We start from the raw sequence: 23,673 nt of genomic DNA, 5'->3' as shown, positions 1-23,673 counted from the left end.
CGCCTTCCCTGGCCTCTAGGAAACACGTTTAGGCCACACTTTAATCAAAGTTTCCAAAGGGCGCTCTGAGGGCCCCTTGTCTGCGGGAGAGCTCTCCTCACCTCCGTTTCATCGCGCATTCACTCAGCAAACACTTGCCGAGGGCCCTCTGCTTGCCAGGCCTTCAGCTTGAGCAAGACGTCCGAGATCTCACCTAGCAGAAGAGGGAGAGCCACACACGCACAGGTGGGCGGGGTCTGAAAACCCGAGGACTTCGAAGGAAATAAAAAGCAGGATAAAGGAGGCAGGAGTGTGGCTGGGGTGTTGGAGGGACTTGAGCGATAGGACTGAGGGAGGAATGAGGTGGGACAGAGAACTGTGTCCTAGGAGGACTGCTAAAGATTGGGGGCTCCCCTCCCCGCGTCGGGGGGAGGCTCAGGCACAGGTTTGAGGGAAGGAGAGCAGGGCCAGGGGACCTCGGACTTGAGACAGTCTTGGTCTGGAGTCGAACACAGCCTAGACAGAGAAGGTGCGGGATGAACACCTGAAACACTAGGGCACAAGGCAGGCCGTGCCACTCCCAGTCCAGCAGACCCCGGCCTGTGTCCCACCGTCCCCGAGGCGACAGGCTCCGCCCAAAGTGACCTCACTTAGAGCTGCAGTTCTCAGCGGCGCTAGTGTGTGCACTGCTGCCCCTGGCCGTGCGGGGGGTTGGAGGCCCGGAGCAGCGCCCTGCTCTGCCCGAAGTTGTGACCCGCCAGCGGGGAGCGCTGATGCCCGAGCCAGCTTCAACGCCCCGAACTCAGAAAGGCCCCACGCAGGGTTTAATGCTCTGCTGTTTGATGTGAAATTGCTAATGAGTTTGAATGAGTTCTGTAGCCAGTCCTGCCTGGTGTGGAGCTCACAGAGGCCCTGGCATGGCCTGTTTCTGTGGCTGGGATAGGGACAGAGGGTCCGGACCACCCTGAGCTTGCGTTTCCCCCAGGGTCGCGCATATAGAAGGAGGAATCCGTGATATCAGCTGCGGATGGACTTTTGACGAGGCCAGAACAATTCCCCCTACCTAGACACCCTCCGGAGGTCTCTGCGATCACTCTGGACCCTCCTGGATGGCAGACGCCAGGTTTCTGTCCCTCCCGGTGGTACACTGTATTTTTGACGTTGACCTGCCTTATTCATAGAACTCCGTGGAGCTAGAGTGTATGTTCCATGCACCCATGCGGCCCCATCCTGGGGTGCCTGTTGCATGAGGGGCCCTGAAAAGGATTCGTCGAATGAATCATATTTGCATATAAAACACAAATCATTTCACCTTCTAATACATGTTGCTGTATCTTACCTCGCCCTGAGATAAATGTTGGCTCAATAAACATGTTACTCATCATCGCTCCCCTCTAGTTCACTGCACGAGGGCAGTGGCGGGAATCCGGCGGGTATGCTGACCGCCCCTCTCGCGGAGGAACAGTGGAGTCGGCCGGCCGCGCCCCCGCCCCCGCCCCGCTCCGCCCCGCCCCAGGGTTTCCCGGGCCCACGGGGCGAGGCGGGGCGGGGCCGCGACTACGCTTCCCGGCGGCCCCTGCGCGCCCGGGGCGGGGCGGGGCCGCGGCTGGGGGGGCGGGGCCGCGGCCGGCGGGGGGCGGGGCCGCTTACAAAGCCCGGGGGCGGGCGCCGCGGCGCAGAGTGCCCGCAGCGCCGGCCAGAGCGCAGCGCAGCGAGGCGCGCACGGCGCTAGCGGCCCGCGAGTGGACGGGCCCGGCGGCTGGATCGGCGCCGGTGCTGCCCTGCTCGCTCCCCGCCGCCGCCCATGAGCCCAGCGCCGCGCGGCCCGGGTCTGTAGGCGGCGGGGCGCCCCCCCCCCATGCTGCTGCAGCCCGCGCCGTGCGTTCCGAGCGCGGGCTTCCCGCGGCCCCCGGCCGCCCCCGGCGCCATGCACGGCTCGCAGAAGGACACCACGTTCACCAAGATCTTCGTGGGCGGCCTGCCCTACCACACCACCGACGCCTCGCTCAGGAAGTACTTCGAGGGCTTCGGGGACATCGAGGAGGCCGTGGTCATCACCGACCGTCAGACGGGCAAGTCCCGCGGCTACGGCTTCGTAAGTGGCCCCGCGGCCGGGCGCGCACCCGGTCCCGCACTTATTGCGCCGGGGGCGCTGAGTCGACCGGCGGGCGCACGCCCAGCCGCCCCGGCACCTGCCGCCCCCTCCTGGGCTCGGGGGCGGAGGTTCACGCTCCAGCCGGTCGCACCGCCGCTACCTGGCCCCGGCTCCCTCCCCCACCCCACTCCCGGTTTAAAAGGCAGAGCAGTTGTGTTCAGTTAGTACTTCGGAGTTTGCGGAGAGGTTTTGGGGACAGTTGGCTGCTGCCAGGACCTCCTGGAGCAACAAGCAAGCAGAAGCCTCGGCTTCGCCTCAGGGCGCTTTGGAGGCCTTTAGTACCCCCTCTCCAGTATTTTACAAAAGCTCCCTTAACCGCCCCAAAGAAACGTCAGTTTAAGTAAAAAACGGCCTGAAGAATTGTCTCCTCCTTCCCTTCTAAGTAGCATCCCCCAACCTCTCCCCTGAGGACACTCGCACCCCCCGCGGGCAGGCGGGCAGAAAGGGCTGGGGCCGCTGCCTTCCCTGGGGCGGGGGAGGGTGCCTTGTTTCCCCTGGGCATCCTTTCTGTCCTTGAAGGCTGGGTTTCCCAGCACATGAACTTGGAGGGAGGAGTTGGAATCCAGGGGCCCCTCTGTGGGAGGGCCCCAGGGTGGGAGGCCAGTGGGGATGGGGCCAGAGGTTCTGGGTCACTGCCCCCGCCCCCTCCCCCCCCCCCCCCCCCCCAGAGGGGGAAGTGAGGGCCCCTTGCGGGAGCAGAACCCTCTGCTCCTCCCACCCAGTAAGGGAAGCCCCTGAACCGTCTGTGCTCCTCCAGGTGACCATGGCCGACCGGGCAGCAGCTGAGAGAGCTTGCAAAGACCCTAATCCCAACATTGATGGCCGCAAGGCCAACGTGAACCTGGCCTATCTGGGTGCCAAGCCGAGGAGCCTCCAGACGGGTAAGAGAGCCCGTGTTTTCCTTCCCCAGCTCGTCTTGATTGCTATATTCAGTGTTGGTGTCTGTGGGGTGGAAACGGCCCCCCCCCCTCCCCGGCCCTGCCCCAGGAGCGGCTGTCTGCTATCATGTGCTTGCAGAACCATCACGAGGCCGTCCTCCCCCAGCTTGGGAGCTGGACACCTTGGTCTAGGGGCATGGGAGGCACCCTACGCGTGGGGCAGGGTGAGGAGGGCACATCACCCAGTCCTCAGCTGTCTTGGAGGAAGGGAGGAAGTTGGTTCCCGGGGCTGGAGAGTGGGAGGACGGACCGCCAGAGGCTGCTGCCACCCTGTCTGGTTTGGGCAGGGCGCTTTGGGCTTGGTGGGATGGTGGCCTGGGAGTGTAGAGGAAGCCCATTATGGGTCCCTTTTGTTGGGGCTGGTGGGGGTACAGCTGTGTGCTCCTCCTGCTCCCTGGGCTGAGGCCGAGCCCCTGACTGCTGTCTCATTTTAGGCTTTGCCATTGGTGTACAGCAGCTTCACCCCACCTTGATCCAGCGGACTTACGGGTGAGTGGATGTGGCTGCTGGGGGCAGGGTTGGGGGTGGGGTGGCAGACCACCCGGAGCAGGCCACGGGCGCTCCTCGGTCCAAGGGAGTCTTCCTCCCCAGGGCTGCTGGCCCCACAGCGTTGACTGTGCTGTTCGCCTCCACATTTTCTCTGATTCCCAGAAACGGGATTGCGTTCTGAGGGCGGGCAGGGTGTGGTAGGCTGGGAGAACTAAGAGAAGGCAGAGAGTGCTTCTCCACTCCCCAACAGAGGCCACAGTGCGTGGGCACAGGAGCCTGCCAGCCTAGTCTCCAGTCCTGGCTCCCCCCTTGCTAGGTGTATGGTCTCTAGTGGCTTACATGGCCATCTGTGCCTCAGTTTCCTCCCTGGGAAACAGGGACGGTAGCGGCATCTCTGAGTCCTGTGGGTGGAGAGCTTCCGGCTGGGCCCAGCGGGGGCACAGGAGCAACTCTGGAAACATGGCCCACGTTCTGTGGGACTGGCGGCTGGGCTCTCCTCAGGGGGCCTGCTGACCGCTCTGGTGCCTGACAGATGGTGGCAGCAGGTCTCTGCCTCCCAGGGTCTGGTGCCTAGGAGAGCTGCAGAAGGTGAGACAGGCCCCAGGCCAGATGTCCAGCCCAAGGGGGCCCGGCCTGTGGACCTTTTTGTCCGCCGTGCTTTGGTGTGGCCCATCCCACTCTCTCCTCACTTTTTTTTTTTTTTTTTAACTTCTAATGAGTTCTGGCAGCTGGTTGCGGAAGGGCACACACGCACGCTTCAGGGCCACAAAGGAGCCTGCCCTGCGATGTGCCTTCCCAGCCCCGTGATTGATGTCAGCCGTGTGCCCCAGGGCCGGGAGCAGGTTGATGGGGGTGGCGAGGGCCGTTACCAGACAGGTGGCCCCTTTCAGCACTTCCTAAGCTCTCAGAGACCAGATCCCGGCCTTGGGTTTTGTGCTTCACGTTGTGTGAGCGTGTGTCTGCGTCTGCCCTAGGAAGGCCAGGCTCAGGGGCGGCCTGGCTCCCGGGCAAGGGTGGGAGCTGGGCTCGGGTGGACTGCGCGGGTCAGACAGATGGCTCAGGACTTGCTCTGTCACCTCCCTTCGGGGGCGACTTGGGGTGCTTGCGCAGACGGGCAGCATCTGTGTCTGCATGGTGGCCTGGCGTGGATTGGCGTGTGTGGGAGCTCAGCTCTTGGTCTGTTCCCTGGGAGGAAGCCCGGGGGCGGCCGGGAGCAGGTGGTTCTGGGTTTCCTTCTCGCCCTGGGATCTGCTTCATCAGCATCTGGAGCCATCTTGGAAGGTATCTGGGGACACCTGCCATCACCCTAGTCCTTCCTCTTTGGGATTCAGGTCACACGGGGAGGGCGTTCTTCAATTTCCATAGCCTTGGCTCTGTTCCCCAGGTCCATCCCACGCAGCTGGGACCGGGGCCGGAGGGGGCGGCCGGGTGCACAAAGCTCAGGGCACAGGCCGGGAGCACCTGCGGCTCCGTCCTGCTTCAGATGAAGCAGTGCCTTCCCCTCCCAAGTTCAAGCTCTTTTCTGATCCATTACAGCTGCTCTAAGGCTCCACTAACCATCAGGACTCAGCCTCTGGAGCCTGCAGAGTTCCAGTCCTGGCTCCGGCACGGTCCAGCCGGGCCCATTCGGCCGGTGATGGTGCCTCATCTGTTGTTTCCTGGATGGAAATGATAAGCCCTCCCCGCAGTGCCAGCGCCTGGGGCTGGGTGCTCCGTGCCCCTGGCCCCCACTCCCTCCTGTCCTCGCGACAGCCCTCTGAGGTCGGAACCGATGTTATCCTCGCTTCCTCGATGAGGAAACTGAGGCAGAGGTTCATGGTCTGCCAAGGTGACCTGAGTGACAGGATCTGAAACCAGGCTGGCTGGCTCCAAACCCACAGTCTGCCCCGCCACTCTCTGGGGCAGGCGGCTGGGAAGGGTGCCCCAGCCTTTCCCCTCAGGGGCCCTTGAATGCCATCCACACCAGGGTAGCGGGGGGTCAGCATGGATTTTACCGCTGTGCGTTCCTGACTTCAGGTGACGGTGTTTGGTAACTGAATCTCTGGCTGGCGTCTGACTCCCGCGACAATGAGGAGGCCGCCAGCTCTATTTGCCGGTTGCCAGGGGGCGGAGACCCAAACAGGGACAAGGGGTCAGGGGGACCGTCCAGCTCTTCGTTTCCAGCGGCCGGTGGACCGAAGCCTCTCAGGTTCACGCCGCCCTCCCACCAGGCCCTGCTGGGCTCCGGGGTGGTGGGAGGGGCCCCTGGGGTGCTGTCCCCAGAGAGGTGGGGCGGGGCTGCCCGGGGTCAGCCGTCCCCTCTACCCCCCCACAGTGCCCCTCAGTTGGGAGAGTTGGGCCGTCAGCGTCCCTTTTGTCTTTTGTCTTTGCGAACGAGAACAATCGGGCGGGAGCGCGGCTGGCCTGACTCAGCAGTGGGCGCTGCGGGCTGGCAGGGAGGCCTGGCCTGCCGCTGGCCGAGGGCACGGTGGGAGCCGGAGCCGGGCAGCTCGGGCTTTTGAAAGCAGTTAACCCCTCTCCTGCCTGGCCGAACTTCCCGCAGGCTTCCTGGCTCCGATCCTGCGGCTTAGACGGTTACAAAGATCCCACAGCCCCGCTTTCGGGTCTTGCGACGCGAGCCTTTTGCCTGCTGGGTTGTAAACGTCAGCTCCGAAGATTGCCCCGGGCACTTCTTACGTGTTAAGCTTCCCCCCCGCCCCGCCCTCCGTTTTTTAAAGCAGATTGGGGTTTTTCAGGACCTTCCTGGCACTCCTATGTCCTGTAACTGAGGGGTCAAGGCCTGAGGTTGGGAGGGTCTTTCCTTGGCAGGTGACAAGTGACTTGATCACAGGAGGACGTGACTAAGGCCACAGGCCATCCAGCTGAGCGTCTCCTCGCTGCCCGGTCGCTGCCCAGATGGGACGGTCCGCAGCCCACAGGCAGGAGTGGTTTGAAGAGGGCACGTGTCGGGGGCAGTTTGGGGTCTGCCCTTGAAGGGACCTCCTGGTGTCAAGGGGTGTGTGTCCGGGCCTGGGCCCGAGGCCTGCCAGGATCTGAGATTTGTCCCGGGCCTGGCTGCACTGGGAGCCTCTCCTCGGGCTATGTTTGAAGAGCCGGCTGCTTCTCCGGGCACAGCCCCCGCCCCTGTTGTCAAGGGGGCCTTGCTGTGGTCTTCGCCCCTTCACCACAAGCCCCGCTCCGTGCCTGGGGATTGTGGGGGGCGGCCAGGCCCCGGGTCCCAGATAGCTGGGTTGCTGTGTGCTGGAGCAGGGATCCCAGAGTGTGCTTGAGCTCATCTCCCCGTCCGCATGGTGGGGCCCAGATTGCAGGTTCCACGCAGAAAGATTTGGGATTTTTCAGGGACCCATCTCGTGGCAGCGCCCTGACAAGGCCTGCTGACCTAGCTGCCTGTGGAGGCGCTGGGTGAGCTGCGCAGGGATAAACTTGCCTGAGCTCACGCTGTGTGTGGCTGGGAGGCTCTGGCACCCTCCTTCCTTCCACGAGGCCCCTACACCTCCGTCTGGGCAGCTCTTGGACAAACCAGAACCAGACACCCTAGGACTGAGACCGTCACGGAATCCTCTTCAGACGGTGTGTGCCCTGGACTTTGAGAGCGTCCAGTCCCCCTGTGAGGCCCCCACTGCCCTCGCCATCACTAGGCCACAGGCGTGTGCGCACTGAGGGGTCTGTGCCCAGTCCCCGGGTCACCAGGGTGGGAGGGGTCCTGGGGATGGACAGGAAGATGGCCGTGTCCTCAGAAGCGTGGCGCACACAGGGCTCAGAGTCCGTCCTTCCTTCGTCAAGCCTTCAGTGTGCTGGACGCCAGGCCCTGGGCCCAGGGTACTTGACAGAAGACAGACACAGTCGGTTCCCCGCCTCAGGGTGCTCGCCTTCCTGCGGGGACACCAGACCATTAAGGACTCGACTGTTCCCGTGAGGGTCCGGCCGTGGTGTTGGGGGGAGCGACCCTGGGTTGGGAGGAGGTCCTCGTGGGGAGTGGTTCTGCCTGGTGCTTGTCACGGTGGGTGGGCCATCTGGGCTGGTGACAGAGTGTCCTGGACAGACATGCCAAAAAGGGCTGACATCTGACCAGGGCCTCCGGCTTAGCTAAGAGCCGCCAGCCGGCATCAGGCTCCCGGTGTTGGTAACACGCTGGGTGGCGGTAGACGTCACCCCTGGGGGACCCTGGAGGAGGGCCCACGGGACCTCCCTGTCCGTTGTTGCAGCTTCTTGGGGTTCTGCCGTTGTTTCGCAATCCAAAGTAAGTAAAGGCGTGTGGGGGGGGGAGTGGCAGAGCCTTGCAGGGGTGGGGGGGAGGGCCACCATCTTGGGGGGCACGGCAGGAAGTGAGGTCAGAGCCGGAGGCCGCGGGGGCTGGGAGGAAGCTGGTGCCCGCTGTGGCGTCACCCGGATTGTTTTTACTTTCAGGGTGTCTGGGGTGGCCCTGCTCCCCACACGGTAAGCTTCCTGTTTGGCACCCACTGGAGCGAGGCGTGGGCTGGCGTGTGGCCCTCCCCTGTGGGCCGCCCGTGCACACCTGTTGTTTGTCCCCCGCGGCTGTAACAGAAACCAGCAGGCCTGGGGTTCCTTGGGAGGAGGAGCTCCTCGCTCCGGCCCACTGCCCTGGCAGGGAGGGCCTTCTGCCGGGCATTGCGTGGGTGTGCCCTGGGGCGGGTGGGGGGGACAGGGGAGTGTTCCCAGGCTCCCTGCTGCGGAGACCCGAGCCCCAGCCGAGGAGGCTGGATGCCCTTTCATGACTTGTGTGTGCCTCGCCTTGGGCCATGACTTCCTCAGCTTCCCTGTCTCCATGTGGGCGGGATGAGGGCTCTGCAGGGTCATGGGGGGACGTCTGCCATCAGGCTCCCACTGCCTCCTGTGTCAGGGGTAGGAGGAGGCCGGAGGGCTTTCACTTAGCCGGGTCGGTCCGCAAGTGCTTGCTTCCTTTGCTGCAGGCCAGGGCTGGGGACAAGGGGGAGCCGTGCCCCATGAGGGGTGCAGAGGGGCGTGCGCAGGGAGCCCAGGTGGCAGGAGGCACCATGGGGGGAGAGCAGCTGGGCTGGGGTGCCAGCAGGAGCATCAGGAGGAAGTGGGGAGTGGGGGGCCCGGGGGTGTGTTTAGATTTTATTCTGACTGATGTGGGATGGAGGTGGGCCCCAGTGGATGAGGGCCTCGTGTCTTGAGAGCATCCCTTTGGCTGCTGGGTGGGCCCTCACTGCCGAGGCCAGCAGGGAGGCTCTGGCCGTCCCCACGGCAGTCCCCATGGCAGTCCCCGTGCAGGGCCATAGTAGCTGCTGGCTCTGATGCCAGGGTGAGCAGCTGAGGGATTCTGGGTACATTTTAAAGAATGTGTGAAAGGAGCCCGGGATGATTCCAGAGCTTTGCGCTGAAGAAGCGGAGGTCGGATTGACCTTGGGGAAGGGGAGGCAGGTGTAGGGGAAGGTTTGGGGGAACAGTGGGAATTCAGGTTCGGACATGTTGGGGTGGAGATGCCGTGCCGAGGCCTGGTGCCATCCCACGACCGTACATCTTACCTGCCTTGTGCCCGCTACCCCCACCCTTGCCTGCTGGCGGGTAGCCCCGGGAGCCTTCACGTCCCCCTGCGGGGATTCCCGGGTGCAGGGTCTGTTTCCTGCCAGTGCTGGTGCCCGGCTCGAGGCCCCTCCCTGCGTCCAGAGCCTCGCACCGCACCCCCAGCAGCTGCCTCGGTGTCCAACACGGCGGGCCAAAACCTCTAGGGAGCAGAAAAAAGTGAAATGGGCTCATTTGCCTGTTTTATTTTGGGGGGTGGCTTTGCATTCAGAAATGGAAGTCTCTAGGGTTGCAGCGATTCCTTCTGGCTGAGTTTTGCTCTGAGTGTGCGAAGAGTGTGGTCGGTTGTCTGGGCCCTGGGTGCTGGTTGCCCTTGGCCATTCAGCACCCTGTCTGCCTGGGAGCTCGCAGGCCCTGCGGCTCAGAGCCCTGAGACCTCTGCCTTCTTAAGGGACCTCCAGGGACCCACTGGGTGCTCTGGGGCTCAGTGGCACTCTTGGCTGACAGAAGGGGAAACAGATCCAAAGTCAGGGTTCTTGCGTCTGGACCCCTGGGCTTCCACTGGGCCAAGTCAGCGGGGGTGCTGCGTGGTTAACCCGGGCACCTTGGGTCCCGGCTAACATCCCGGCTCCCCGGCGGCCTGCACTGAGGCCGCGAGAATCCAGTCCCACAGGTCGTCATGGTACCTGGCAGGAGGAACCCTGATGGGTGCTGGGGTCACCTGACCTTTGGGTTCTGACCCCGGGTCTGACCGTGCTGCTGCCTGGCTCGGTTCCCCCTCCAGGGCTCCGAGGCTGCTCTCCTGGGGCTGGGCTGGGGTGGCTGGAACACAGAGGATCTTCCGTGTGCCTTGGCTGGCTTGGGGGCTCTTCCTTGGCTCTCCCTCAAGCCTGGGGAGGGGGCGGGTCTCTGGTGGTGCCAGGCTCTCCAGGGTGCGCAGAGCACTGAAGCCTCACGGCGGTCCCATCCCCACAGAGGCAGTGCTGGGGCTGCCAGGCACCTGGCAAACACCAAAGCCAGCCTTGAATTGAGCCAGCAGGTTCAGCCTCCCCGGGGCCCCCCACCTGTGACTTGCTGAGCAGAGCTGCTGCAGGCTGGGCTGCTTCTAGAGCCTTCGGAGGGGCTTCGACTGCTGGCCCAGGAAACCGTTGGCAACCTTGGGGGAGGCTCCTTTGCCACCTGGGTGCCAGCCGTCCTGGGGCCTGCCTGGGGCCCTCAGCCCTTGACAGATGATGTGCTGTGTGCTTGGGACCCAGCAGTCAGCCCAAGCGCCTTCCCTCATAGGGCTTCGGTTTTGTTTTTGTGGAGGAAACAGGAGAACAGAAAGTAAGTGACCAGGAGGTTTCAGGTCATGAGAAGGAAATAAAACTGGTGGTGGGTGGGATGTGCTGGCATTGGCCTTGGGGGTTGGTCAGGGAAGGCCTCTGAGGAGGTGAGGTTTGAGCTGTGGGAAGATGTCTGCAAACAGAGGCAGTAGCAGGTGCGAAGGTCCTGTGGTAGAGGCGCTTCTTGAGTCTGGTGGGAGTGGGGACAGTGAGTGGAGATAAATTGGGGGAAGTTGAGGCTTGGTTGTGTGGAGAGCCGTTGGGGAGCAGTTTGGTTCTGGGCAGTGTGGAGGTCACAGGAGAGCTCTGGTCCTGGGGGTGACCTGGTCTCTTGGATGTTTTTAAGATGACCCTCTGGCCACCAGATTGGGGTGGGGACTGTGATACTGCTGCCACGTTGTGTTGTGGATGGAGGCTCAACCTGGAGAGATGTGGTTGGGGGGGGGGCGCTAGCGTGGAGAATAGGGAGAATTCGGGGACCGGGGGTGGGAATGAGGCGGCTGGGTGTGTTGTGAGGCCCGTGCCCTTTTCAGACGCCTGCAGATCAGGAATGTGGAGGCCGGCGGTGTCCTGACCTCTCTGGGGAATATTGGGGGCAGCGAGGAACCTGCTGGGCACATCCACCCTGTCCCCAGTGCCCTGGGGCCACGGCCTCCCCCTGCTGCCACGTGCTGGCCTGGGGAGGGTATGGAGCTGTCCTCAGACAGGTGGTTTGGCTGGGTGTTCTCTCTCACCTGAGAGCCCGGGGGTCCCCTGCGTGCGTATATGTCGCTCGCCCGCGTGTGGGTGCACCCCTCCAGCTCTGCCCCATGCCCACCTGGCTTCCTTCCCAGCCCCGGGCGAGGGCATCAGGTCATGAAAGCACCGAAGAGCCTTGTATCTGCCCTTGGCTTTGTAGTTGTCTGGCAGGCTCTTTCCACATGGGAGGAGCTGTGATGCCAGAGGATTCTCTGTGCTGGGCTGTCCTGTGCCTGGTGGGGAGCCGGCGGCCTCCTTGGGCTCCACCCACCTGAGGGACCATGGAAATGTTCTGGGTATGGCCTGGTGTCCCTCGAGGGACAGAGTCGCCTGGGCTGAGATCCGGTGTTCTGGTGGAGTGTCCCGGGTCTCACAGCAGCCCCTGAGGCCAACCTCAATGTTAAGTCCCCAGAGGCAGAGCTGTGGGGCCAACGTGCAGGAGGGAGACTGCGTGGGGCCCGTTCCCTGCCTGGGAGGGGGGGTGGGGGGTTATTCTGCGGCCCCTTCTGCTCGACTCAACCAGCACCGTCATCTTTCCTGGCCTCACTGTGCAGCAGGACCTGCCGCCATTCCTTCTTTTCCTTTGGATCTGAGTCTGGGGTGCCCACCCCTGTCCAGGGTCCAGTCTCTGGATACACTGAGCTCCTCAGTAGGGACAGAGTCACCAGGGGCTGCCGAGTCGTGGACTGGGGCTGCTCTGCCATCTGCCATCTGGGTGGCTTCCTGGAGACCTGGGCTGGCCCCCGAGGTGAGCCCAGGGTCACAGGCTCCAGCCAGCGCCCATCCTTGCGGGCACAGGTCTCAGACAGTGTATGGACAAGGAGGCCGACCCTGCTTTGCCGCTCCCTGGCCGTGTGACGGTGCCATCCAGGCCTCTCTGAGCCTCACTGTCCATCTCTGGGAATGGGGTGACGCTCCTGCTTTGTAAGTTATCTCAGGCTTGTCGCAGAGGGCTGGGGGGTGCGGCACCCCACGGAAGGAGGTGAATGCTGCAGATGGGCCATCTCCTGACTTGTCCGCAAATGGGGGGCTCTCTTCCTCCCCGACTTAAAACATACTGGCTCACACCACGTCGGTGTGTCCCCGGGGTGGCCAGGACAGAGGTCGGGTCCTGACGGGAGAGTGTAGAAGCTGGTTAAGTGTGGCCACTGCCTCCGCTGGCTGGACCCGGGAGTAGGGGGTGGGATATGGCCACAAACCTGTCATTTTTAAAGCCCTGCATCCTGCTGTGGACAGCACGACCCGGGTCTAGGCAGTGTGTCTGGCGTGTGGGTGTGTATCTGAATCCCCGGGGGGGTCCTGTCCAGTGCAGATTCCCAGACCCTCTGACTTCTCGGTCTGCAGGGGATCCACGTTCTTATCAGACATTTGGGTGTCTCAGGCAGGGGCATCCCTGCCCATGTTTGGAGAAGTTCTGGGCTTCATGTTTCTGTAGCTGCCAGTTCAGGAATGTTCCTGAGGCTCCTGAAGCCGGATGGGGGCACTGATGGGGCCAGGAACGTCCCAGTGGGCGCTGCACCAAGACACGCTTCCTCGTGTCTGCAGTTGGCTCCTTTCCTGAGAGGCGTCCCAACCGCAGAGCCCCTTGTGTTTCTCAGCGGGGACACTGGTCCCACAGGTCGTTGGAGCAGCACAGTGTGCCCGGTACTCTCCGGAGCTGGGCGTTGGGGCAGAACCCTCCCCATGGCTCAGCTGAGACGCGGGGGAGGCGAGGGAGTTGGGGCTGGCCTCGGGCGGGGTCAGGAAGACACCCCTGGGATGAGGGCTCCAGGGGAGGCAGTGGCGGGTACAGGCCCAGGTAGGGATGGCCTTGAACATTGGAGACACCGCAGGGCACGTGCAGCTGGGGCAGGACAGAGGCGTGGAAGGCCGAGGGGTTTGGGGATCTGGTCTCAAGTGGACAGCCTGCCGCCCTTGTCCTGGTCCTCCAGTGCACATACTTCTTTTTCCTTTCTGTTCCCTTTGTCTGGAAAGCTCTTCCCCGCGGCCAGCTCTGTCTTGTCCTCTGGGCTCAGTGCAGTTGCTCCCTCCTCCAGGAAGCCTTCCCTGACCACTTCCTGCAGTCCTGCTCCGGTTCATGGGTTGGATTGTTTGTGTGTCTTTCCCCGTCCTGGAATCCAAGCTCTAGGGGTCCGGGGGCTGTGCGGTCTGCTCACCGCCGTATCCCCATCCTGAGCAGACACGGGAGAAAGCCGTTGTGCTGCTTGGGATGCCGAGCAGGATTTGAACCTAAGCCTGGCTCTGTTCAAGGCTCTCGTTTATGTGGGGGAGGACGGAGGTGGTCAGCAGAGGCTCCTGGGGCAGGGGCAATGGGCACTTTGGCCCCGAGCAAGAGTGTAGGGTTCCTGGGGGTAGCTGCCCGGGTCTCCTTGTGAACACTGCAGCAGCTGGGGCGTAGGGGTGGGGGTGGGAGGGACAGCCTGTAACCAGCAGGGGCATATTGCTGCGGTGACCACCACAGCACTGCCGTCTAGGAGGGCAAATGGCAGCAGTAAGGGTGCTGAGGTTGGAGCTGGGGACCCCTCAGGCCCGGGCAGGTGTGGCCCGATGCCCACTCCTTCCCAGATCCCCCGTGCCCTGCCCGCCCCCACTGGTCCTCGTCCCAGCCCTGCCCGCACTGGGCCCAGCCGGCTCTCTGCCCTCGCCAGTGGCTCACCCTCCTGCAGGGTTTGTCCCTCTGGGAGCCGCGCTGTGCTGGTAAGGACAGGTCCCCGAACAGCTCCCCTCTTCAGGCGTGAAAGGCATTCACAGATGTGTGCTGCGGCCGACCCGTCTCACACAGAGCTTTGTCATCAGCCCTCGCTGGCCGTCCCAGCCCCCTTGTGAAGCCCCTGTTGGTTTGACCACGTGCCCCCCTGGGTTTTGTTCGCATGCAGCTTGTCTGTTGGTGGGACCCTACCGTGTGTGTCTAACAGCTTTCCCTCAGCAAGCGCTTGGGGTCATCCACGCCGGCGTGTGTCCGACGTGGCTTGTTGTGGCGTGGACAGACCACGTTGGTCTCTGTCCTTGGGGGGCTGAGCCGAAGCCCCTGTTCTCGCAGCCACCACATGTGGCGTGCTCTGGAGGGACATTGGCTGCTGCTCTCTCCCCTGCAGGGGACACTCGGGCTCCTCTGGTTTGTCACCCATCCCGTAGATGCTGCTGTGGTCCACTCAGCTATGGGGCCCTGGGCAGGTCACCGAAGCCCTGAGCTCCGTTCTCTGTTGTGAAACAAGACGATGCCATGAAGGGCAGCCTGAGGGCATGTGTGACTGTCACCGTGTGAGGGCGTGGGCACTGGGGGTGGTTGGTGGCCTCGTTCCCAGGGCCTCTCCTCGTCCTCTTCATCTTCATCGATGTTCTTACTGCATCACTCACAGAGCGGCTCAGCACATGTTCGCTGAGCTGCTCTGGGCCCAGCCCTGGGCTGCCAGTGACAGAGTGGGGGCGAGCCCGTAGTTCATGCTCCTGTCACTTGGCGGATCGTAGATGTTGGGAAGATGAGTGGGGAAGTGGAGGGATGGGATGGGATGTGACCTGGGCGATCACACAGTGACTTGTGCTTAGAAGGCCCACACCGGGTTTGATGCTCTGTTGTCCTCGTCTGAAAACTGGCAATCGTTTTTAAGTCTGCCCACCACCCCCCAGTCATAGCTGGCCCTATGGGGGATAGCAGGAGTGTGGAGCATAGGGCCGGGCTGGGGGTGCCTGGGAAGGGCTCGCGGAGCAGGGGGAGCTCTGCGGATAGCCGGGGGAAGTGCGTTGCAGGCAGTGGAACAGGCTGGCAGTGGAAACAGCCAGTGCAAAGGTCCTGGGATAGGAGCCCATCTGGTGTGTTCAGAGAAGGTAGGTTATGGCCGCACCCGTTTCACAAACAAGAAATAGACCAGGGTCGGGGAACACAGCCTCCCCCCGCAGCCAGCTCTCCCCAGCCCTGCCTCCTCGCCCTGACCCTCTGTGTTTGGCCCCACAGGCTGACCCCCCACTACATCTATCCACAAGCCATCGTGCAGCCCAGTGTGGTGATCCCGGCCGCCCCTGTCCCGTCGCTGTCCTCGCCCTACATCGAGTACACGCCAGCCAGCCCGGCCTATGCCCAGTACCCACCGGCCACCTTCGACCAGTACCCATACGCCGCCTCGCCCGCCACGGCCGCCAGCTTCGTGGGCTACGGCTACCCGGCCGCCCTGCCTCAGGCACTGTCGGCCGCGGCCCCCGCTGCTGCCTTCGTGCAGTACCAGCCGCCGCAGCTGCAGCCCGACCGGATGCAGTGAGGGGGCCGCGGACCCGCACCCCCACGCCGGCCAGTGGCTCCGGGGCGCAGCCCCGCACGGGGCCTCCGGAGACCCTGTGGGACGCCTGCCTGAGCCCAGCCGGACTGGAGGCCGCGTCTCCTTCGATCCAGGCCCCGCGGCGTTTTCGGGGAGGACCTCTGGGACAGGGCTGACCGAACGCTGTCCGGAGATGCACCCGGGACCCATCTCCCCGGACCTCGCCTCGCCACCTCCCTTCCTCCTGCGCCTTGCACCCCTCCCCGCCCCCCAGCACCGCCAGGACCTGCCGCCCCTGTGGACCGGCTTCCCAGCAGGCTGCGCAGACACTGTGTCCCGCTCCAGATGCCTTAGTCCAGCGCCGCCCAAGGCCGTGGGGGCGGGGTGCGCTGCAGGTGCATCCGTGGGGCCCTGAGCTGCAGGGGCAGGGGGACACCTGCCTCCGGAATTCACATCTTCTAGAGCACGGCCTGCCCCCTGCCCAGGCTCCCGGCCGCAGCAGGGCCGCTGGCGACGTCCGTTTTTGTCAAAGCTGCAACTCTTTTTCTTACCGTCGATGTTTTGCTACTAAGATGATTTCAGAATGTCAGTCTATTTTTTCAACCGGAACTCCCACCGCCAAGAATCCAGAACCTATTTTTGACTCTGAGAGACTCGCCTGGGTCACCGGCCCCGCCTGAGGACATAGTGACAGTACTTCCGTGTGATAAGGCGTCTGCCAGCTGGAGGGCACAGAGCCCCTCGGAGGGTGGGCGTCTCCAGGCCGATCTCACTAGGCGACAGCAAGTTGTCTCAGCGCTTGTCCCTGTCCTTGGCCTCAGAGGGTGGGAGGGAGTGGGGCCCAAGGTGATGCTGGCCAAGGGGGGGTTTGAGAGGCAAGAGCCTCTGAGTGCAGAACCCCACAGCCTCGCCCATCCACCCTCCCTCGTGCTGTCACCTGCTGTGTACCAGCCTGGGCGGCGGGATTGAGCCGAGACACATCCCACCTTCCTTGGGGGCGCAGTTCAGGTGGAGGCGAGACCTTCCAACAGGCCATCAGGGAATTCCCGGGTGGGATACCTGGGCTGTGTGGTGGCCCCTGGCTCAGAGTGGGAGGGGAGGGAGTGAGCCAAGAGGCAGCCTGGCAGAGGAGATGGGCAGAGGCATCTGGGGAGGGCGGGCCGCAGAGTCGGGGGCACTGGGGGCATTCCTTCCGACCTACCTCAGGGAAGTGGGAGGCCTCGGGGGGCTGACCGACGTGGGCAAGCACTTCACAGCACACCTGGTTCAGAGCCAAGGCCCAGAAAATAAAGGTAGCTAATATTATAATAATATTTTTATTAGAACGTTCTGATTATAAAAATAAAACTTGTTTTCTTTAAAGAAAAAGTGGGTCTGTGATATCTCTCTCGAAGTGGGGCCTTCAACACGACTCCCGTCCCCTGCCACAGTTATCGTGGGCCAGTCGCTCTCAGGTCAAGATCACACCCCGTGTCAGGGCTGGGGAGCCGGCAGCTGTAATTGGCTGTTTCTTGAGCTCCTACCCTGCACCAGCCTAGGGGCATCCAGAGTGATGGGGCACCCACAGCCCACCTCATCGCCACCCACCTTTCCACTGATGTAGGGAAGGAGCAGACGCTTCCCCACCACCCTGGGCGCTGCTTCCCCACAGTCTGCTTCAAGTGCAGGGGAGGGCTGACGGTCTGAGCATCAGTGACATGCTCCGGGCTCTGTCCTGGGACCGGTGGCTGGGGCCGGGGGCAGGCATAGTGTGATTGGTGGCTCCCAGTATCCCATGGGGGGCACTTCCCCAAGACAAGGGCCGGAGCTTCTAGAAGACCCTGAGTCATGGCTACCAAGGGGACAGCACAGGTGTCTGCCAGCTGCCCAACGGGTGCTGGTAGGCAGGGTGCAAGGTCGCAGGAAGGGAAGTCTCGGCATACGGCTGAGGGGGCCCAGGCCAGAGGTAGTCCTGGCATTTCACAGAACTTCGCTAGAGCCACAGCTCCATGCTGGAGAAATCACAGGGGACTCACGGGAGGAGGTGTTAAGGCTGGAGAGGAGATTAATTCACTCATTCATTCAATTTAAGAAATGTACCTGGCAAAGAAGCAAAGCACTAGGGAGAGTCACAAAGCAGACGTGATGCTACCCATTGGGGTTTATAATCTCGTGGGGGAGAGCTAACAAACATACACATGGGGTCATTTTGGATAGTGATTGGCATTATGAAGGAGGTATCGCAGGGTGTTGGAGAATGACAGTTCTAGGCAGATGGCAGCAAGTGCAGAGGCCCTGGGGTAGGTCCTTGGAGCAAGGAGGCCAGTGTGGCTGTGGAGAAAGGGTAGTGAGGAGAAAGTGGCAGGTGATGGGTTTAGAGGTGATGGAACTGGAAGCTGGGGGACCCAGGGATGGTCCTGCTGTGGCGTGCAGTCTGCGGAGGGATAGTGATGCACAGACGGCCCAGCAAACTTAGCACAGTGTGGTTTGATTGATGCTGTCAATGGGGAGGCCCTGAGCCTGGTGGGGATGGGGTGGGGGGAGACGCCCCAGCTGGGCTGCACAGAATGGAGGGATTCCTGGAGATTTAGGGGCAAATGGAATGGGTGCCCCTGGTGAGGGGGCCAGTTGCAGCAAAGGCTTGGAAGTTGTGGGTTTGGCCTACTTGGGGCCAGGTGCATGCCAGGCACCAGGCTTATCATTCCCTGACCCCTCAGAGCAGAGCTGGGCCCCATAACATGCAATCTGTCCCCATCTCCTTCCGTCACCTCCCTCTCTGGCTGAGCCAGAGAATCCAGGTCCTTTCAACTCTCCCTCACCTTTACATCTAACTTGTCTCCATGTCCAGAAGTTTCTGCCAGCTAAACTGCCCCCCAACCCAGGTACCACACTCTTTCCTGGATCCTCCCCATGGCCCCTTTGCAGCTTCTGTCCTTGTCTTCCTATAGTCCATGCTCTATGTGCAACCAGAATTTAGGATTATGATATGTTAATCAGAATTCAGCGTAAGTGAGACCACGTCTCCCAGCTCAGAGCCCTCTGTGGCTCCCGGTGGTCCTAGAAGGAAAAGCCAATGTTATCGCTGTGAACTATGAGACCCAGAGTAGCTTCCTCCCTGCCGGCTGGACACACCAGTCACAGCCCACCTCAGGCCCTTTGCACGTGATATGGAGTCCTCTAGCTTCTACCAACTGAGTCCCACCTTCGGCTCTCAGCCCAGAAGTTTGAGTTCAGGGAACCTAGAGCCTGCAAGCATTCTGAACCTGATTCAGCTGATGATAAGCGAGGATCAGAGACCTCTGCAGGGGTTTTAGGACCATCCCTTCAGGGTGGAGCACGCAGGGCAGACCTGAGCCAGGGGAGGCTGGGCCAGGGGAGCAGAGGGCGGGACAGAGACCAGTGACTGCAATGTTCTCGTGGACTGGGGCAGAAGGAAGTATGGTGAGACGAGCGCCTGCACAGAGCTGGATCTGACCCCAGGACACACTCGCTACTCCACGTGGTCGGCCCTGGGCTTTGAAGTGAGATGGGGTCGCCCTGATGTGGGTAGGGGGCTTGGGGTGGACTCGGGGCCGCCTTCTCTGCACCTTCCCTGGGGGTCCCCAAGGGATCTCCTTGGGCCTTTTCCAGTGACTTTGACTTGGAGATTTACAAATCCCCTTTTTCTGTGGCCCAGGACCTCTGGCCTCTGGTCAAGGAAGGGTCAGGGTTCCCAGGGTCAAGCTGGGTGAGATCCTGCCAGGCGTGTTGGCTTTTCTTACCAGGGACCCGGACCTGTCCCCCCGCCTCCCGGCCTGCTGGGTCTTAGTTTGCAAACACTGGCAAGGGGTCAAGGAGGTCAGTGTGGGGCTCCCAGTTCAGGGGAGACATTTGCTGCAGCTGATAAGGGCTTAGGGGCCCGGCAGGGGCTTGCGGGTGCTGTCAGGGTTATCTGGAGGGCCACTTGCTGCCAGTCCATTTCCTGTCGCTATCTGCTTGTGGCAGCCTCTGGGACAGGCCTCGGGGCCTTGAAAACACCCTCTGGGTCCCAGGCCTGAGGGCTCTGGATGGTGGCAAACCGGGGAGAGAGTTTCCAAAGTCGCTGGCTCCAAGTGGAAGGCAGGTCAGGCTACGGTGGAGCCTGGGTGGCTGTGACCATGGCCACTAGCCTCGGCCACAGGGACTATGAATAATGACCATCCCCCAGCCGCTAACCTCCACTGCGCTGCCCCAGGTCAGGCCCAGCGCTGACCGCCGTTCACCAGTGGTCTCAGTCACCCTGGGGGTGGACATTCTAGAAGGGGTCTGCCCTGGAGGGGAGGGGCCCTGGCCCCACCCAGCCCAGCGGGGAGAGTTGGCTTGCCTCCACCTCCCTCTGCCTCTTCGAGAAAGGGGTTGCAACCGCCCTCCAAGGGTAGGTCTCTCTGTCCCCTTAGCCTGTGTCCCTAACAGCCAGCCTAGGGGGCGTGGGCTCAAGGAGGGGGTCCAGGGTGCCAGCTCCTTCCTCATCTGCATCTGTCCCATCATCCCTGGTCCCACACACCCAGAGTGGCTAGGCACGCACACACACACGTGCACACACACGAGTGCTTATGCACACATATACACACTTTCTCCTTTTCTCCCCGATCCCCACAGACATATCTAGACACACACCGACACAGACATGCACACTCATAGATGTGCACACGTAGATAGGCACCGCACAACTCACACACCCACACACAGACGTCTATATGCTACACAGGGACACACACACGCCCGTGTATATACAGGCATGCACACTCCCCCGTGCCCATGTATACAGGCACGCATTCACTCACACGTGCACGCCGGCAAGCCCGGAGCCGCTGCCGGGGTCTGGGGTCCACGTTAAGTGTGTCATCAACATCCAGGCTTTGGAAGGGCGCACAGGTCGACCGCCTGGGAGGAGGGGCGTGGGCGTAGCCGGTGGGAGGGTCGGGGGTGGCCGGCTGAGGTCTCCCAGGGGCAGGCCCTGCTCAGCCTGGCGGAGAGAAGAAGGGAGCGAAGGTTTGCCCTGGAGGCAGAAAGGGAAGGGCCGGGAAGTGTCTGGGGCTGTGGCTGCAGATGGGACATCACAGACCCTCCGCGTCCTCCTGGCTCACCAGAAGGCTGCTGACTGCCACCGCTAGCCCCCCTGCTCTTATCCTCTGGCCTTGGGGGAGTGAGCCCCTGGGAGTGGCCCCAGACACAGCTGGGTGGGGGTTGGGCAAGCACCCCCTCCCTCACCCTTGGGGGTGGGGGATAACTTGGGGTGCGTGTTCCCCTGTGGGATGCAGCTCCAGTGGCCCACAGCGACGATCGGCTCCATGATACCCCCTTCCCGTCCCCTCCCAGCACATCCCTGCTCTGTGCTGAGCTTCCTGGAGTCGTGTCCCTAGCAAACTGCGGCTTGCGGGGCACCTGCCCAGTCAGCCCAGCGTGATCACAGACCCCGCAATGGGGATCAATGCACCCTGTGCCCAGGCCTGGGCAGTGCTGAAAATCTGTCGGATCCCTGTTCCCCACGGGCCCTTCAGGCAGGTCCTATTTCCCCCCTTTCCACAGGTGGAGACAGGTGCACAGAGGCTCCCCCTACCCTCCGCCAGTTCGTGAGCAGGTGTCTGAGCCGGCAGGGGCACGAGGCCAGGGGAGGATGCTGCAGTGGGGAGAGGCCCCCCTGGACTTCAGGGACTGTGGCTGCCACGGGAGCTGGCTGGGGTTCCAGCTGCGGGGGTGGGGGGCACTTCCTTTACTTGTTGGAGCCTCATTATCCCACTTTCCAGATGAGCAAACTGAGGGCCAAAGAGGAAAGAAGGAGAAAAGGGTTTCTCTGAGACTGCTGGGTTGTTGCTCCTGCTCCGGTCTTACAATCCCGAAGGGACAGACTGGGTATGGGGCCACATGTCACCTCCATGCTACTTTGCAGTGGGGCCGGGGCTCACCTGGCCCCTGGCCTCTCTGGTCCTCAGTTGCTTGCACAGACGAGATGATCCCTAGGGGCACCTGCAGGTGCCACCCCCTTCCTCAGCGAACATGCTCTGGTTTTTCCTTTGAGGAGCTGGCCACCCCCGCCCCCAGCTCAGCTCCATAGCTCAGACCATCAGCATGTTCTACTCCCCTGGCCCCAGTGATTGGCTCCTAGGGATAGGCATGTGACGAAGTTTGGGTCAATGAGAGTCGGTCCTGGACTTCTACTAGAACGTCTGGGGAAGGAAGCTCTTTCTGCTGGGAAGCCAAGCTGGGAGCAGATAAGTCTGGAGCTACTGGGAGGGAGGGGACGATGGGGAGGGACGATTTGAGCTTATGGAGACAGTTCCTGAGAAGGAAGCCAGCACAAGGGCAAGTAGAGCTGAGGAGTTAAGAAGAAATAGGGTCTTGGTGACACCATTGGGAACCCCTTGATCCAGCTATGCCTTAAGCTAGATCCTGGGCTTTTCTCTGATAAGAGCAAATAAATTCCCCCTTTTCCATAAGCCTGTTTCATTATGTTCTTCTGTCCCTTGCATCCAAGACTCTGGACATACATAGTCTCAATGGGCCTGCATTACTTAGAATTAGATTGAGTGACATACATGGAAAAACAGAAAATAATAGTGCTTCTTAGTTAGCTACAAGTTGTTTTCCCCATGTTTAAAAAAAAAAAAAAATCTGAAGTAGGCAGTCCAGAGTTTCAATGACAGCTTCACAGTCATCAGGAACTCATGCTCCTTCTAACTTCCCATTATACTATTTCAGTGCATGGCTTCTTTTCTCAAGACTGTCTCATGGTACAGAATTGCTGTGATAGCTCCAGCCCTCATTTCCAAGTTCCAAGCAGCAAAAGGAAGAAGAGGAACGTGAAAGGTGTACCTCAAGCTGAGACTTCCCTCAGAGACTTCCCAGAAGTTGCACAGCATGTTCTTCTGTTCAGAACTTAGTCACTTGACCATCCCTAGCTGCGAGGGAGGCTAGGTGTTCGGCTGGGTGTAGAGCTACCCCGATACAGGAAGCCTTCTGTTTTTAAGGAAGAAAACAGAATGTCCCTTAGGTGGTAGACAACTCGTAGTTTGTGTCGGGCTCTTCCAGCAATAACACTGTACATCCAGGAGAATAACGGTCACGTGGGGATTTGTGAAGACTGTCACTGACTCCGCCTGTGTTTCCTCACTCCACCTTCATGCCTGCCCACGGAGCTAAGTCTACTATCATTTTGTGCCCATTTCACACATGGGGAAACTGAGGCTGGGAGTGCTCACGGAACTTCGTCCCCTGGCTCCCTGGGGGCGGTTCAGGGGTAACAGCTGAATTTCTTCCTCACCGATGTGTTCGAGTTTGGTGAACAGTCCTCCTAGGGCATGTCAGGCTCAAGTGGGACTTGAGACCCAAAGTGCTTTCACATGGGGAGCCCTCGAGTGGGGTTCTTCGTCTGGCACTCCCCGGAGGTGTGGTTCGATATTCTTCCGTGTGCTGGCTCGTTTCCTCATTGCCAGAACCCTCCCACAAGGAGTGGGTTACTAGTCCCATTTTACAGAAGGGAAGACTGAGGCTCAGAGGGGCAAGGTGATGTGGTTGGAAATGGCTGCTCCAGGCTCAGGTTGGTGTGCCTGGCCCCAGGGCCGTGTTGTTGGCCTGCGGCCTCTAGGAGCTTACGGTGGAACGTCTTGGCCAGGTCTCCCACTGTACCCCCTGCCCTGCACCCCTCCTCCCAGGGCCATTATCACGCGGCGCAAAGGGCCAGCTGCTTGGAGCTCCCCCATCTCTGCTGCTGCCTTACCACTGCCTGTCCTGGGGTGATGGCTGGGTCACGGTTACATCACCTGCATGTGGGGTAATCACCGTGGCCACCCTGTCCGGGCCATGGCAAGGATGAAAGGAGGCCACGCGCTGCAGGCGTGGCGGGGGGTAGGCACAGCGTGCGGGGGACACTCAAGGAATCCCCAGCCCCCACGCCCGCAGGGAAGCTGGGCAAGCTGTGGAGTCTGGAGGGGAGAAGACCACCCTAATTCCTATAAACCCTGCCCCCTGCCTCTCAGCATCCTGCCTGTGGACATGGACCCGTGTTTGCAGTCCCATGAGACAGCCACCCCCAGCGTGATTTCATCTCTCACCCCGGAATGGGGGTTGTCCTTGGAGCCCCAGGACTGATGAGAACTGACAGGGATTGAACACTTCCTATGGCTTTGTGTCTCTCCTTTCCCTGAACCCTCCCAGCCGCCTGTTCCCAGTTCCCAGTTCCCATCTGTGAACTGCGCCCTGTTCACAGATGGGAAAACCAAGGCTGGGAAGGCGGGTGCACGCCGCCACTTGCCCAGGGCAGGTGCATGGCAGAGGCAGGATACGGACCCAAGAAT

At 61.7% G+C, this 23,673-nt stretch overlaps 1 protein-coding gene across 1 annotated transcript; it reads left to right on the top strand.

Moving 5' to 3' along the window:
• Nucleotides 1-1,641: 1,641 nt before the first annotated feature.
• LOC111141693 (RNA binding motif protein 38) lies at nucleotides 1,642-16,708 on the top strand. Its single transcript, XM_022494455.1, has 4 exons — nucleotides 1,642-2,074; nucleotides 2,892-3,015; nucleotides 3,507-3,561; nucleotides 15,085-16,708. The coding sequence occupies exons 1-4, from the start codon at nucleotides 1,838-1,840 to the stop codon at nucleotides 15,383-15,385; spliced, it is 717 nt and encodes a 238-aa protein (XP_022350163.1). The 5' UTR covers nucleotides 1,642-1,837; the 3' UTR covers nucleotides 15,386-16,708.
• The last annotated feature ends 6,965 nt before the right edge of the window (nucleotides 16,709-23,673 follow it).

Source organism: Enhydra lutris, unplaced genomic scaffold (assembly GCF_002288905.1).
Source record: "Enhydra lutris kenyoni isolate GAN:26980312 unplaced genomic scaffold, ASM228890v2 scaffoldscaffold6, whole genome shotgun sequence".
NCBI lineage: Eukaryota > Metazoa > Chordata > Mammalia > Carnivora > Mustelidae > Enhydra > Enhydra lutris.
The sequence above is the reverse complement of the archived record's forward strand: the minus strand, read 5'-3'. Positions and strand labels throughout refer to the sequence as shown.